Source organism: Eleutherodactylus coqui, chromosome 4 (assembly GCF_035609145.1).
Source record: "Eleutherodactylus coqui strain aEleCoq1 chromosome 4, aEleCoq1.hap1, whole genome shotgun sequence".
Lineage (NCBI taxonomy): Eukaryota > Metazoa > Chordata > Amphibia > Anura > Eleutherodactylidae > Eleutherodactylus > Eleutherodactylus coqui.
The window spans coordinates 19,813,125-19,830,443 of NC_089840.1; the positions used below are offsets into that span (position 1 = coordinate 19,813,125).

The window sequence follows — 17,319 nt, forward strand, 5'->3', positions numbered from 1 at the left end:
ATTCTATTAGTAAACGGGAGTCTTTTTCACATGTGCTCCTGCTTAGCCCAATTCCTCCCATTCTGTATGTGCTTTTTTAATTTGTCTTTCCCAGATGTAGGACTTTGCATTTCTCCTTGTTAAATACTGTTCTGTTAGTCGCCACCCACTGTTCAAGCTTTTCTAGATCTTTTTGAATACTCTCTCTCTCTCTTCCCTAGTGTTAGCTATCCCTCCTAACGTTGTGTCATCAGCAAATTTGATCAGTTTCCCATCTATTCCCTCCTCCAGATGATTTAAAAAGATGTTGAACAACACTGGGCCTAGGACAGAGCCTTATGGTACCCCACTTGATACATTCTTCCACTTGCATGTGCAGCCATTTATGACCACTCTTTGAGTACGATCACTCAGCCAGTTGTGAATCCACCTAACAGTTGCCTTGTCAATCCCAGATTTAGTCATTTTTTTCAATAAGTATGGTACGAGATACTTTGTCAAATGCTTTACTAAGGTCACGATATGCTATATCCACTGCATTTCCCTGATCAATGCAGGCAGTGATACTGTCATAGAAGGAAATTAGATTTGTTTGACATGACTTATTTCTTACAAACTCATACTGGCTCTGGTTAATTACTCCATTTTTATCCAAGTACTTGCATACATGCTGTTTAATAATTTGCTCAAAGATCTTTCCCGGTATATAAGCCAGGCTCACAGGCCTGTAGTTTCCTGCATCCACCTTCTTTCCTTTTTTTAAGATAGAGACAACATTTGCCCTTTTCCAATCTTCCGGGACTTCTCCTGTTCTCCAGGAATTTTCAAAGATAACGGCGAGAGGTTCAACAATTAACCCTACTGCTTCCTTTAATATCCTAGGATGTAATGTATCTGGAGACTTGAATTCATTTAACTTAGCTAAGTTTTCCCTCACCATCTCTCTGCTTATAGATAGCATGCATTATTTTATTCCCCCAATAGCACAGGGAAGATCAGTTGATGTTCCATCTACGTTCTGAGAGAAAACAGATACAAAATAGAAATTTAAAAGTTCGGCCTTCTCAACATCATTCTTAACAAATTCACCATTTTCATCCTGTAAGCATCCAATATCATCTTTTCCTTTTCTTTTGACATACCCCCCAAATCCTTTTTCTATTGCTTTTAGCCTCAGTTGAAAGACTCAATTCATTATTAGCTTTTCTGACACTTGCCCTACAGTTTCTGCAGACCACATTATATTCTTCTTTAGATATCCCCCCTCTTTCCATTTGATAAACATATTTTTCTTCCTGTTTAACATGTGTGCAAGTTCTGTGTCCATCCATCCTGGTCTCTTTAAATGCTTCCCATTCTCCCTTCTTTTAGGGAGTTAACGATTGTGCTTTGAGAATCACATTTTGCAATATTTCCCAACCTTCTTGGACATTTCTGTCCTTAAGAACATCCAGCCATTGGATTCTTCCTATTCTTTCTGAGTTCATTAAAATCTGCCTTTCTGAAATCCAACCTTGAGGTCGGAGTTTTCTCAGGTCCTCTTCCCCTTTTTATCCAAAATTCAAGGATAGCATGATCACTGCCTCCTAAGGTCCCGGCCACTCTTACTTCCTCAACCATTCTCTCTCTCTCTTGGTAAGAATTAGGTCCAAGATAGCAGATCCCCTTGTTTTCTCTTCGACCTTTTGGAAGATAAAGTTGTCAGCAAGAGCGAATTTGTTGAATCCATTACTTTTACCTAAGAGAGATTCCCAACAAATGTCTGGATAGTTAAAATCTCCCATAATCACTATGTCATGCTTTTTGGTTAGCTTGGAAATCTTGTATGCTTGAATCTCAGTAGAGATGAATGTTTTCCTAACATACAACGCAATACCTCCTCCCCTTTTTTTTGGATCTATTTCCTTAAAGCCTTGTATTCCAATTCTGTGTATCATCCCACCATGTTTCCGTGATGCCTAGGACACCATATTTCTCTTCCTGTGTCAGGAGCTCCAATTCTCCTTGTTTCCCATGTTCCGGGCATTTGTGTAAAAACATTTTAGTTTGTGATCGGTGTCTCTTGCTCCTCTACTTTCCTTTTGAATTTTTTGTCTTTGTTCTTTCTTTCCACTTCTAATAGTTAGGTTCTCAAATGTATTAATTAGCTGTATATTTTAACCTTTCACTTCCCTTCCCATATTGTTTTATTTTAAAGCTCTCCTAATGAGTGAAACAAGGCGCCCACCAAATACATGCTTACCTGTTTTTGTAAGGTGCAACCTGCCTCTAGCAAGCAGTCCATCATATAGGTAATTCCCTCCATGGTCTAGAAATCCAAATCTTTGCTGACGGCACCATCGACGTAGCCAGTTGTTCACTTCTAGAATCCTGTTCCATCTTCTTATTCCATGGCTATATACTGGGAGGATGGATGAGACCACCCGTGCTCCTAGTTCCTTCACCTTCTTTCTGAGGTCTTAAAAGTGTCTTCAGATAGTTGCAAGGTTCTTTTTTGCAGTGTAGTTTGTCCCTACAGGTATTAGTAGGAATAGCTGGTGTTCTGTAGGACTGAAGAGTCTTGACAGCCTATCAGACACATCTTTAATTTGTCCACCTGGAAGACAGCAAACCTCTCGTGAGATATCAGGTCTGCAGACAGCGGCCTCTGTTCCTCTCAATAGGGAATTCCCCACAACCACTACTCTCCTCCTCTTCTTCACAATAGCACTTATTTTTCTCCATTCAAGGGGACTATGTGCTTACTACACAGTTCTTTGAGGATAGTCATTTCTTGCTGTGCCTCTTTCTCCTCTGCTCTGTTCTTTGTGGGTAGAGTCATTTCTTGCTGTGCCTCTTTCTCCTCTGCTCTGTTCTTTGTGGGTAGAGTCATTTCTTGCTGTACCTCTTTCTCCTCTGCTCTGTTCTTTGTGGGTACAGTCATTTCTTGTTGTACCTTCTTCTCCTCTGTTCTTTGTGGGTAGAGCCATTTCTTGCTGTACTTCTCTTTCCTCTGATTTTTTCTTTGTGGGTAGAGTCATTTCTTACTATACCTCTTTCTCCTCTGCTCTTTCCTTTGTGGGTAGAGTCATTTCTTGCTGCACTTGTTTCTCCTTCTGCTCAGGAACTAGTACGAGGCCCCCCCTGGTTCCCGAGGAGTATGGGTGCTGGCTCACTCCTGATCTTCCTGCTTCTTTGGGTCACATGCTTTTGTTCTCCTGCAGGTACACTGGACATTTCTTTTCCTTCAACATTTTGAAGACTTCTCTGTCAATGACATCCTAACCTTCCTTAATGAGCTGACAATCTTCCTGCTTACAGTGATTCTTGACTCTTCCCAGAATGCGCAGGGAATATGCAAATGAACTTCCTGCAGCTCCAATCTCTGGTCTGGCAATGTCCTCTGAGCAGCTAGACCAGGCTAATCCTGACAATCTTTGCGCCTACAGCGATTCTTCACTCTTCCCAGAATTCGCAGGGAATGGGCAAATGAACTTCCTGCAGCTCCAATCTCTGGTTGAGTATCAGCTGTCAGAGACAGCTGGCACTCTCCATGTATGGCAACTGATCCCACTCTATACAAACACTACGGCCCCATGGCGTTAAGAGGTTAAAATAATGTAACACGCAGGGGTACGTCCTTGATCTAATACTTTGGATGCAGCAGATTTAAAGAAACATAAAAAAAGCAGAGATGTTCATAATTAAATGTAACCTGCCATCACTTTTGGGCCCCATAAACTATGTTGGCGATGGAATAGGGAGCCAGAGGAGCCATTGCTTACTCACTGGGCACCCATTCCAGCGTTGTGTCCCCGCAAAGTTGCCATTTGCATCTCTATGGAAGAGTGTGCAAACACAGGTGGCTGAGAAGAGTCACATTGCTTGTACAAGGGGACACGGCGCTGGAACAGGGGACCCAGTGATTACGGAAAAGCTCTCGGGCGCTCCATCCTTTGAGCCCGATGACGCTTGCGGTTAAAGTTCTTTATAGCCAGAAGGCTGAACACTTGTCCTGAACAAATGAATAAACTCCCCACCATCCACGACTTTTTACTGCAAAATCTCTAAACCTGCTAGCGCTCACAGAAACGTGGATACAGCAGTCTGACACAGCCTCTCCTGCTGCAGTGTCTTGCAATGGCCTGCAGTTCTCCAACACCCCAAGATTGGAAAACAGGCATGTGGAGTAGGTGCTCTTCTGTCCCCAAAATGTAACTACCAGGTCATCCCCCCGTACAATCACTCACTTTTCCATCGTTAGGGGTACATATGCTACAACTTTTCTGGCTGCTGCCCATGCGAGTGGCAGGTGCTCCTTGCCTTTTTCTGGACCATCTTGCTGCCTGGCTCTCCCACTTCCTATCCTGCGAAATTCCAACCATCATCTTAGGTGACTTTAACATCCCCATAAATGACCCTATCTCCCTCCAAGCTTCTATTGCTCACCTCCTCCCTTGGTCTCTCACAACTCACAGCCTCTCCTACTCATAAGGATGGCAATACTCTGCCTCCCACTTTTCTAACTCCCCTCTCCCGCTCTCTGACCATAACCTTCTTTCTTTCTCTGTCAAGCTTCTTAGTATCTCCCCAGACCCACCTACCTACTGTAAGTACCGGAAACTTCAGGCAGTTCAGACCCAATACTTCGCTGATTCCCTACAGTCCTTTCTGTCCCCTATCTCTCTCCGCTCTTGCCCTAACCTGGCTGCTTCACACTGCAACACCACTCTCAAACATATCCTGGATAAAGCGCCGCACCCCGTGACCCAAGCCATCTGATGCAGACCTCGGCAACGCTGGCTCATGCCTCAAACGTGCAACAACAGAGAAAAAGTGTCTCTATATTGCTTTCCTTTCCCACCACCTGCGCTAGTGACCCTCTCCCTGGTAGTTATCTACCATCTCACCACTATACTTAACCTCTCTCTGACCTCTGGTATTTTTCCCTCCTCTTTCAAAGACGCCATCATATCCCCACTGCCAAAGAAACAGACTCTGGACTCGACTGATGCTGCCAACTACCGACCCATCTCCAACCTCCACTTCATCTCCAAACTAGTAGAACACCTGGGTTTACTCCCGCCTTATAAGCTATTTATCAGAAAACTCTCTTCTTGACTCCCTACAGTCCGACTTCCGCCCCAACACTCAACATAAACCGCCCTTACTACAGTGTCAAACAACCTCCTGACAACCAAATCAAGGGGTGAGTACTCTCTATTGATCCTCCTTGATCTCTCCGCAGCATTTGACACGGTTGACCACAAACTTCTCAGTATGCTTCCCTCCATCGGCCTAAAGCACACTGCTCTCCTCCTACCTATTTGACAGCTACTTCAGCATCTCCTTTGCTGGGTCTACCTCCCCTCCTCTTCCCCTTGCTGTTGTGGTCCCCCAGGGCTTGGTCCTTGGCTCCCTCCTTTTCTACACAGCTCCTATTGGACAAACCATTAGGAGATTTGACTTCCAATACCACCTCTATGCTGACGACACCGTTATACACCTCTTCCCGTGACAGCTCTGCACCTTTCCTCTAAAATGACACTGACTGTCAGTCCGCTGTCTCTAACACTATGTCCTCTAAAACTGAACCTATCTACCTAAAACTGAACCTCTCAAAAACTGATCTACTAGTGTTCCTGCCCTCTGCTGTCTGACCCCATCCGGACATCTCCATCTCAGTGTGCGGTACCACCATAACTGCCAGACAGCACGCTCGCTGCCTTGGGGTCCTATTTGATTTTGATCTCTCTCCCCCCCCCCCCCCACATCCAATCCGTGGCCTGAACCTGTCAGCTGCACCTCAAGAACATCGCAAGAATCTGCCCTTTCCTCAACGTGGACACGCTATAAACGCTCACTGTTGCCCTCCTGTCGCCTTGGTTATTGCAACTTGCTGCTGATCGGCCTCCCCTGCACCAGACTCTACCCTCTCCAATCCATCCTGAATGCGGCAGCCAGGCTCATCTTCCTGTCCAGCCACTACTCAGATGCCTCTGTCCTGTGCCGGTCACTGCACTGTCTGCCCGTCAAATATAGAATACAATTTAAACTCACTACCTTCATCCATAAAACTCTCCATAGCCTCCCTCATCTCAATCCACCACCCAGTCTGAGCCCTTCGCTCTGCTAACGAAATCAGACTGAGTGTCACTTTAATTCAAACTTCGCATTCCCGCCTCCAAGACTTCTCCAGAGCAGCACCGGTCCTCTGGAACACGCTACGCAAAACTATCCGCGCAATCCCCGATTTACAAAACTTCAGGCGTGCTCTAAAAAAGCACCTCTGTAGGGAAGCATACCATATCCTCTAAACAAACGCCTCTGTATGTTGCCTGATAACATGCTTCCTATCCTTGTGACTGCAACCCCTGCTAGCTGCCATCAACCACTCCCTGCAGTCATACCGATTCAGTCACCACATGGCTTAATGTCTGACCATTGCGTATAGCATTCCCAGACACTCCACCGCACCATATCGTGCACATCTCTAGCCCCTTTACCTTCTGTATCACCCCATTATCTGTAGTATGTAAGCTCGTTGGGACAAGAACCTCACCCCTATTGTTTTCATCAACTAATTACTGTGTGACCATGGTTTTTTTACTTTTTTCTTTTTCTGTATCCCCGTTTTTGTAAGTGCTGCAGAATATGCTTGGCGCTATATAAAGATCATTATTATTATGACTTCTTGTAGGAGAGGTGATCAGGACACGATTTCAACCTCGAACAGGAACGCTTCTACACATTGAAAGCAGCCAGCCATTTTGAAGGACATCTGCAGAGTGTGCAAGTTGGGAACACTCTCCTGCTTCCACCGGAGCAGCTAAAAGGCATCAATATCGTAATAGGAAGCACATTACACAGCGGAGGAGTTTTATAACAAATGTCACAAAGGATAAATGGAGCCGCGGGGGCACGTTGATTACACCCACGCTTCACACGGTGGTCTAAGTAAACTCTGTACCAGCGCAACTGTGACAATTGTATTATGAGCCTCCTATACACCTTCCTGCCAACACACCAAGCAGGAATCAAAATACACAGATGTATTTTGCTTAACTTGACTCTTACTGCCCTTTTGCATTGAAAGATCATCATTCAGATTCTCGCTGGAACGTGGGAATCTGAACAATAATTGTCGAGTGTAAATGGCGGCACAATCTGAATGACATGATGATCAGCCTGTTTACTGCGAATGGAAGCGGGTGGGCAATAACGATCCCCGGCCCACTCCATTCATCGAGCGAGGATCGTAAAGGAGTGATTATGGCTGTGATGGTGGCTCTGCGACCGACAGTCCTTACTATGATGTCATATGGCAGTGTGGCTAATTTCTAAGCCAGTCATTGGAATCGGTTCTTCTATTTCGTGGGTTTGTGCTGTGGTCGCGACAGCGTTATATCCCCTCCCCTTCCGGAAACAGATAAAGGGATTTTTATTATATCGCTTTTTATGACAAAGGTTTCTGCAACGCTCTTCACTTTTTTTAATCCTTTTTAGGTTTCTCTTCTTCACGTTTCCCTTTTTTCTGCTCACTCTGTACTTTCATCAGCTACATTTTGTAACAGTGTACAAGCTGGTGCTATGGTGATAAAGGCCGGTGCACACGTACGATAAATTCATCCATGTCGAGTCTGTAAAAGATAAACGTTTTTCCATCCATGTGCCGTTACATATACAGTCCACACTGCAGTATGCCATCCGTTTTTCTAGTCCATGGAGTGCCGTCCATTTCTGTTTTTTCTTTTTCTATCTCCATAGACTTGAATGGGCGAGTCTCTTCCGTAAATCGGAGAATAGCGCATCCTATGAGTTTTTTCACGCAGTCCATGTGTGCATAAAAAAAAACCAAAAAACTCTGCGGTGTGTTTCCACAATGAATAATATAGGCTCTAATGCGGTCTGTTTTTTTAAATTGGACTCTCCATGGAGGAAACAAACGCTATATGCCGGAATCCAAAAGGAAACGCTTCTATGCACTGGTTCCATAAATTAAGAAGTCATGTTCACACCGGTTTTCTGTAACGGTACCATATATGTGCGCCATATCCTAGCTTTTCCTGTGCTCATTGGTTCTATAGTCTACCTAGCTTACTTATCAGAAGTGTAGCGATTGCTTGGGCCGGCCGCTTTGTGTTACAGTATCGGCAGAGCAATTTAAAAGATATTCCACCATCATCAGCTGAGAAGTGCAATCGTCTTTCTCTGCACAAACCGGTAAGGCCGGTTTCACATCTGCGCCAGAATCTCTGGTCGGAGGTTCCGTCACATATGGCTGCAAATACTGGAAGACAAAGAGCTGCATGCAGCACTTTTTCTTCCGTCCAAAAACAGGGTAGCGGGGCGGACCCCATTATAGACAATGGGCCCGCCCAGCGCTGTTTGGTTCCATCCATGAATGGAGCAGGATAGTGGAATCCCCAGTACAGGTGTGAAAGCAGTTTTACATGGCAGGAATGCAGACGTGGGGGACGGGCCATAAATACCTCCCCCATGAGCCTCGAAATCCTCTTTTTAAGCCAGTGTGTGCAGTATGCAAATCACTGCTGGATGGTGGGTCCTGGCCTTTCTTCAGTACCAGTCTCTCCCTCTTGATTGGCTGCTAGTCATACTTAAAGCCATTAATAAAGAGCAAATCAGAAGAGTTGACAATCTACTGAAGAAAGCCCTGGACGTACTTGTAGCAATAGGGGCTCTGGGGTCAGAATGAGCAATAGAACAGGTATGTGTAGCTCATCTCCGAAGTCATTGTCCATGCTGTGCTACCGCTTTAGTAGATCAGTCAGAGATCCTCTAACCCTTTGACTGCTGGACAGCAGAGTGTTTTTGGACAACGGCATTGACGTCGGGTTGAGTGGACCACGTTGTCCTTTCGGTTTATGCTCGGTAAGCAACCCAAGTGAGAGACGAAAGCAGAATGGATTAACCCATTATAGTCGCACCCACATCACGTGCTTTTTCTATAACAGAGTAAATTTATTTGAGAAATAAGGTGCCGATTTACTAAAGTTAAAAAAAAAAAAAAATCCTTCCAGAAACAGCGTTTACCCCACAAGCCCCGCCCACTCAACGCATCAAAAATAATCATCTGTTCTTACACAAATGTACAATGTCTTTTTTTTTTTTGCAAATAGAGTAGCCATAAATAAAACTTTTATTCTTTTCATTTCATTTACAAGCTACCAGGCGCCACGTCCTGTCTCATGGCACCGGATAATAAAATGGCTGCCGTCACAGATCATAAAATCCAGACTTAAGGAAGAAAAGGAGGGAAAGAAAAAAAAAATAAAAGCAGTTGATAAAATGATTTTTTTTGTAGATAAAAGCGATGTAATACTGTCACAGAAATGTGGCCAATGAAGCGGTCTCGTCATAAATATCTGGGCATAAGTTTGGTTTGCGTCTGCTTTGTGTTTTTTTTTTTTTAATGGATGCCGAAGGCCATGCGTAACTCAGGTGTGGCTGCGGTCTGGCTAAGAGTCTATACAGTCAGTTGTTTTTTGTCTTTTTTTTTTTTTAATTTTTAGCAAGTTTGTAACATAAAAAAAAAGTTAAAATCTATAGCAGCAACAAAGCAAACCTCGTCACGAGAAGGCATGAGTTAAAAACTAAAAGAAAAAAATAAAATAAAGTCTATACAATATGCGCGAGAAGGTGCATTGTTCATCTCCCGTCAGCCGGTGTACGACTAAGTGACAACATAATTCGAGCAAACCGCTCGCACAGCTCGTGCGTGGAGAAGGTAGGAAGCTTTGGCGGGTCGTTGAAACCTTTGATTTCTGTTGAGCAATCGAGCAGTTTTGGCAGGAAGTCGGTCAGCTTTTCTTGTAGACAGGCTGGAAAGAGACGGAAACCAGAGATGAGCGGGTCAATGAACGCATGAGACAAACCCCCTTGTTATAGAACTGCTCAACACTCATACGTCAATACATTTGGTTTCTCTTGAAATAAGCAGTGCCAGATGCAGCGGCGCGCTCCCAAAAGAGGTAGACCATGTGGCTGCTATGGGGCCCCTGGCCACATACACCCCTCCCCCCACTTGCTGAACCTTTAGCGACTCACTATCAAAACACCGTACAACAGGAAAATTCTTTTTGTGTACCCACACTGACACTGGCCGGAGCACTCAGTGCACCCGTCTCCTGCACACTGTACTCTAATAGCAGGAGACGGAGGAGTCCAGCGGTGCACTGAGTCCTTTGGCCGGCTTTCGCATCAATGTGACTGTGAGCGTGTAAGAAGATTTTTTTTTATACTGTCGGCTTGTGGATCAGTAGCAGAGCGATGACGGTTCAGCCAGTGTGGCAAGGGGAAAAGAGTCCGCATAGTAACCAGTAGCCACAAAGGTGGACACTGTTACTAAGCGAGAGGCACAAAGGGGGCACTATTACCAAGTGGGAGCCACAGAGAGGGCACTAATACTATGAAGGGCATTGACAGAGGCATTACTACTAAGTGGAGGCCACGTTTGGGCACTAAAAAAAGGCATTGGAGGTAGTAGCAGGATGGGAAGTGTGCACAGAGACTAGTCATGGCTGGAAAAGTCTTCATGATGGCCTGGACCCACATAGAAAAGAAAAAGGAAATGGGCAATTCTGACTTTTGCTGTGGGGTCCCATTAGTTCTATGTACGCTCCTGGCAGGATGTGTCTGTTGGCCGCATATCCCCACCATAGAAGTAACACTATAAAAAGGGTATATCATAGCTTGTAAATTAATTTTAACTTGGCCAAACACGCAAACATTAATATAATATATATATCTTTGGTTCTTCCTTTTCATCCCAACTTTTCTTATCATCATTATTTTGCCATCATTACAGCTGTATGAGAAATTGTTTTCAATTAAACGCATTGTATATATATATATTTTAGTGGTACCATATAATGTACTTCAAAACCTAAAAATATGGGAGACAAAAATGATGTTACCCTTATTCTTTGGGTCGACACAAGTACGGCTATACCAAATGTAAACCTTTTTTATGTTGAATTACTTTAAAAAGCTTTTTCTGCTGTCAGCTGCAGCTCCTCGCTTCTTACTGGTACCATTTTGGGGAACATACGAGGTTTTGAAAAGTTATACTTTTTTTTCCCCTTGGAAACAGGGTGACCAAAAGAGAGAAGAAAAAAAAACCAAAAACACATTGTGGCATTGTTTTCTTCTTCTTTCCACTTGCGTTCAACACGAGGAATAAATAATGCATTTTAATAGATCAGACTTTTATGTATGTGGCAAAACCAAATATATGGAGAAAGGGAGTGGTTAAAGTATTTTTTACCAAAAATAAAGAATTTATCTGATCACATGTAGAATATACTGTAATACTTCAAAATTGCACATTCAACATATTCCTATTAAGCCCTACCGCAAGCAGGGATTAACAGGAGGATATCCATGGCAGACATGAGAGGCTTCAGGCTGCCATTGCAACCGAACAGCACCCAGCAATCTCGGTGAAGGTGGAGGTGTTGGGTGGTTGGGAGACGGGGAATCCCTATATCAAGCCATTAAAATCGCCCCTCTTGTTTCAAGACAAAATTCTGTCCAAGGACACGAGGGATTGTATTAATTGCAGTTGTTCTTCTCTGTGGCCCATTTAATCCACCAGCTCCGGGTCCATTTTTTGCCGTCCAAGACTGCTACAGCAATTCTCAAACTGCCTAATTCACACTGTGCACAGCTCTCTGATTGACCGTTGCTGATCACATGAGCACACTCTAAGCCAATCAAAAGAGCATGTAACACAACGATTGCACTGTGAGGATTAGGTAGTCTGAAGATAGCATCAACCAACTTGGATGACCGAATACAGGATCTGGGACTGGAGAATCAGAGGGACAGCGGAGAAGAACACTTGCACGTCATATAACCCCGCCTCCTCTAGTGCCAGGAGAGAATTTTGTCCCCAAACTGGAGGGTGGCTTTAAATGCCACGGTCAGTAACAGGTGAAAGGATTGGGATAGGTGTTCTCTCCAATCCTGGCCACCCCAGCCATGTGTAAAGCCAGCTCTTTGACAGATGGAGCGGGCTTCAGGAACCCTTGTCAGGGACTATGAACCTATTAATGCAGTAATTGCCCTAAGCTCATCGGGGCAGTGTGTGCTAGACCTAAAAATGTATCACACCGCAGGGACTCACGTTCCATCTCTTGTCCCAGGTAGGAACACCAGCGATTCCTCATGTCTTCTACAGCAATAATGTCTTTTTCTTCCATTTCATCAGCCAACAACATGGGCAAACATGGCACAATGAGTTCGTTCATTAGAGTCAGACCATTAGTAACTTCCTCTGTGTCTCCAGACTCAAACATGATGGCAGCTTTCTCATTCAGTTTCTTCAAGACACAAGAAATAAGGGTTTAAAACACAAATAAGGAGTATTACACGGATCAGTCTAATGGTGCGGTAGTCCGTACACCAAGAATTGGGCCAGACACAGGGCCAACTTACACTAAGTACCACTGAAAGGGGCTGCAAGACAATTTGGACAGTGTAAACTACAAAGTCATCTCAGAAGGTTCTATTTATAAGGAAGGTTTACGCAGGAACTCGGAGCAGAACTACTGAGAATATACAAAGCAGATACAATGACTCAATGTACTCCGTCATTTGGAAGAAAGATTAGTTTTCCCGTGACCAGAACCTTCAGTAAGAGGTCTTTGGGATGGAGGTTAAAGGCATATTCTGGGATGATCGACCAGGTCAACAATAGATGACTGGGCGAAGAACCACGGCTCGGATTCCCGCTAACCAGTTGATCCCTGGGGCCCCTGTCACTACAGTCAGTGCAGTAAGCGCAGACCATAGCACGGCGTCCCTCGTTGGTCCTGCAATTTAGCTCCCATTGAATTCAACAGGAGCGACGCTTGCAATACCAACCCAGTGCGCTGTGATATGATCAACCGTTTCTGCACTGACCACAGCGACAGCGGACCCAGGAATAAGCTGATCAGCAGGGATCCGAGGGGCAGGTTCGCACTAATCATCCATTGATGACTTGCTGGTCATCGATAGAAAATAATAAAAGCACCGGAATATCCCTTTAAAAGGAGTTTTCTCGCTAAATACATTGATGACCTATGAGCCTGACCCCAGTGATCAGAGCAGAGTTTCTCTGAGTGGATAGGGCGGCGATAGGTTGTGAACACCACTTTATCCATAGCCTGTGGATGTAAGGGAGTACAGTAATTTCCTTCAGTCCCATGCAAGTGAATGGAGCTGGTGGGGATCACGCACACGCACCGCCGCTCCATTCACTAGGCGGACTTCAGCAATGCTGTTCTTGTGATTCCTGCGAGTCCCAGCGGTCAGACTCCCAGCAATCACCATTTATTTATCACCTACCTACCCTATGTATTTATTTGGGAACCCCTTAATGACACGGTCCTTTTTTTTGTTTTTCCTTTCCATTTTTGTTTTTTCTCCCCCCTTTAAAAAAAAAAAAAAATCAAAAAAAAAAATCGCAACTCCTTTATTTATCCATCGTTTTTTACGGGGACGGGCTGGATTTTTCAATGGTGCTATTTAATGTACTGAAGAACTTTTCGCCATCTTTCAGTGCGTTTTCTTTCTACGGCGCACAAACCAACAAAAACGACAAGATAACTTTATTCTACGGGTCGGTACGATTACTACGATACCAAATTTTCTGCCGCCATCTTCTGCACGCAAAACCTCTTATTTTTCCGTCGATGTAGTTGTGCGGGGGCTCATTTTCTGTGAGGCATTCCGTAGTTTATGTTGGTACCATTTCAGAATAGATATGACTTTTTGATCGCTTTTTATTGCATTATTTCTGGGAGACTGAAAAAGTGCATTTCTGGCGTTTATTTTTTTTTCAGACGACGTTCACCGTGTGGGGTAACTAATGCGCTACTTTGCTAGACTGGACTTTTATGGATGCATCAATACCAAATATGTATTTTTATTTTATGGTTTAGATTTTTTAAAAATTATAGATATGGAAAAGGGGGGCGAATTATACTTTTATAACTTTTTTTTTCTTTTTACAATTAGTAAAACTTTATTGATCTGTTTTTTTACTTTTTTTTTTAGCGGCCCCTAGGAGACCACAACTAGTGATGCTTTGATCACTCCTGCAGTGTGCAGTCTGTCAGGCAGTCTATCAAGCCACCCCACGGGCATGGCTTAATAGACAGTCTGCCAAGACAGCCCTGGAGCCTCAGGAGGACCCCAACTGCCATGACACCTGCATGGCTCCCTGTGACCTCATGCGAGGGGAGGGCTTACGGGACCCCCGAACATCGTTCAGCAGATTAAAATGCCGGGGTCAGAATTGACAGCGGCATTTAAAGGGTTAATGGCCGCATGGCCGATCAGAGCTGTTGCAGACGGGTGTCAGCTGTAATAAACAGCCTGCACCCGCAATATATGATGAAAGATAGCCGCGTGATCTCTCTTCATACATACCCAAAACCCGCAGGACATAACTGTATGTCTTCTAGCGGGAAGGGGTTAAAGTGAGCCTCTGCCTTCAGGAAAAAATTGGTCCAGGGACCAGAGAAAGGCATTATTACCTGTTCCCATTGCTGATATGCACGTTATTGGGGTCCCATTTCAGTCTTGGCCATGGCGCCGTTATTACTATGCTGTGCAGCAGTAGTCAGACGGTGCATGCTGCTTCCTGATTGGCCAGTCCTGTTCACATGAGCAGTGCTAGCAAATCAGAGCAGTGTGTGATATCTTCGCCTACAGATGCATCATCAGTGCTCAATGTGCATTGGGTAGTTAAGGAAGCTCCGCGGCCGTCTTGAACATATGAAGAGGGAAATCAGAAAGAGGCGGATCTGTGGCCAAACCGGGAAGAGGACAACATCAGTTAATTTAATGCCCCCCTCCGCCCCCTGGATAAATCTGAGACCAGCGGTTGCTTTCAGCACATGGAATCGACTCTGGATCATCAGGCACATTTCTACCCCCATCTCCAATAAAGAGCCATCTACGTACCAGAAAACACTCTCTCCGGTAATGGGCGATCAGCTCCTCGTCGTGTCCTCTGTAAAGGCCTCTTGAAAGCAGATCCTTGTTGTACTGGTAGCCATAAATGAGGTACAGCAACGCATCCACGAAACTAAACAGACAAGGCGCTGCGTCAGCTACAGAGGTGGCTACTTGTGTATTGGTGGCCTAAATTAAGTGTATACTGTAAATCTAAAATACAGGGGTGTGCACAAAAAACTCCATCACATGCTCCACTCATTGTTTGGTAAGTTAGCTGCATAGAACCTCCGAGAACGGCTGAAAATGTATTTCTTTTTTTTTAAATAAATTAAATTTAAAAAAGTTTTTTTTCTATTTTTTACAACAATTTACGGAAGTTTTTTGCAGCTTACTCACTGGTGTAATTATTCTGCACACCTCTATGTAGGTTGTTGTGCATGTGCAGATAGCAAATATGTGGGGGCAGCAAGGTGGGTCAGTAGTTAGCTGTTACTTTGCAGCGCTGGGACTCTAGTTTCCAATCCAACCACATCTGCACGGAGTGCCGCTCCGGCATCTTCATAGTCCCAATGAGTGTGGATGGAGCGCTGGTGCATGTGTGCGACCAATGCTGCATTCAGTCTACTTCTCACTGCGGGGGGGTGCAGCAACCCCGCAGTAGGACTACAGGGTATATGGGGCACCAGTTAGACCCCCACCGATCAGCAAGTTATCCCCGAAAAGCAATGACATGTCACTTCCTCATGTGGAACAACAATGCAATAAGATATCAGCAGCACCACATATACAGTACACCTAGACCGGTGTGGGAGTACTCGCCGTGCACGCCTTGATCCGGACACTGAAGATCCCAGAAGAAGATCCAATACAAATATAGGATAGGCAGCACGCAGGGATCTCATCAGTCAGGCAGGACGCAGGTCATAAAAACCTCCAAACGTTTATTAGGTAAAAGTGTAGCATATTCAGCATCGACGTTTCGACCACATAGACCGTGCTCTTCGTCAAGCTGACACAGTTTGAGGAAAAGTCCCCACTGGATTCTGCCATTGGAATATACCACTAGACTGTGCTGGTGCCATTACTAAAGTGTAAGGCAGGGAATAGGGAGGATGGAAGAATATCAATTAGAAGACTTCAATCCAATCCTCCTCCGAGGTAAACACCGGCGCCCGGGAGACCCCAAGAATGGGTGTTTTTTTTTTATACTCCTTAATTCTAAGTGGTGTCAGAGATCAATGTTAACAATGAACAATAGAAACTGCAGTGAGAAACCCCAACACAAAACAAGAGACCAGACCGTACTAATACTACAAACCCAACCCCGTACCTCTTGTTCTGGAACAACTCCAACCCAATCAAGATGAGCATCGTCGTCTCTCGAAAGGTCCTGTATTCCTTGTGCCACCGCTATAAGAAGTCACCAAAAATGGAGATTACACAACAGAAGTCATAAACAGAAGCAACTTCCAATTCTGTAGTCGTCCGCACTTGGATATGGAAGAGCTATCCTTAGAAATCAGTGGGGGTTCGACTCCCAGCACCCGTTTATCTGTTTAAACGGGCGCAGCAGTTGGGCGAGCGCTACAGACCAGCCATTGTATACAGGCACAGAGCCGAAAACGGAGCCCCCCCCCCCCCCCCCACAACCCATCCCTTCCCCATGACTATCTGAAGCTCTCCTCGAGGAATGGAGGCAACCCCCCCCCCCCACACATCTATAGGAATTTGATGGAAACAAAGTCTAGGAGTGTTACTGCAGTAATTGAGGCCAAAGCCGGCCCAACACCAGATGAAGAATGAATAAAATGGAATTTCTTCACCTTCTCTGCCTGTCCCAATACTTCTGTCAACATAATGTACTGTCATGCTATGTAAACTGCGCGGGAATGCTCCATGAACAGCATAGCGCTACGTGACCTTTAACCCCTTAATGACGCGGTCCCTTTTTCTTTTTTCATTTTCGTTTTTTCCACCCCCCTTCAAAAAAATAATAACTCCTTTATTTATCCATCGACGTCGCTGTATGAGGGCTTGTTTTTTGCGGGACGAGTTGTATTTTTCATTGGTGCCATTTAAAGTACCGTATAATGTACTGAAAAACTTTTATTTTTCCGTCGACGTATTTGAGCGAGGGCTCATTTTTTGCGGGATGTCCTGAAGTTTCTGCTAGTACTAATTTGGAATACATACGACTTTTTGATTGCCTTTTATTGCGTTTTTTTCTGGGAGACAGGGTAACTAAAAAAGTGCATTTCTGGCGGTATTTTTTTTTTTTCGGACGACGTTCACCGTGCGGGAAAAATAATGCACTACTTTGATAGATCGGACTTTTACGGACGCGGCGATACCAAATGCATATTTTTATTTTATGATTAAGACTTTTTAATA

The 17,319-nt window shown here is 44.6% G+C and overlaps 1 protein-coding gene across 5 annotated transcripts in view; it reads right to left on the reverse strand.

Annotated features, from left to right (window-relative positions):
- Positions 1–9,100: 9,100 nt before the first annotated feature.
- USP25 (ubiquitin specific peptidase 25) overlaps positions 9,101–17,319 on the reverse strand; it is an 87,501-nt gene continuing 79,282 nt past the window's right edge. For all 5 annotated transcript variants that reach the window (XM_066599114.1, XM_066599111.1, XM_066599113.1 and 2 more), the window contains 4 exons: positions 16,259–16,338; positions 14,935–15,058; positions 12,107–12,302; positions 9,101–9,800 (listed from right to left, as the gene is read on the reverse strand). In XM_066599114.1, the coding sequence (XP_066455211.1) occupies positions 9,628–9,800; positions 12,107–12,302; positions 14,935–15,058; positions 16,259–16,338 (573 nt within the window). In that variant the 3' untranslated portion in view covers positions 9,101–9,627. The remainder of the gene's footprint in view (positions 9,801–12,106; positions 12,303–14,934; positions 15,059–16,258; positions 16,339–17,319) is intronic.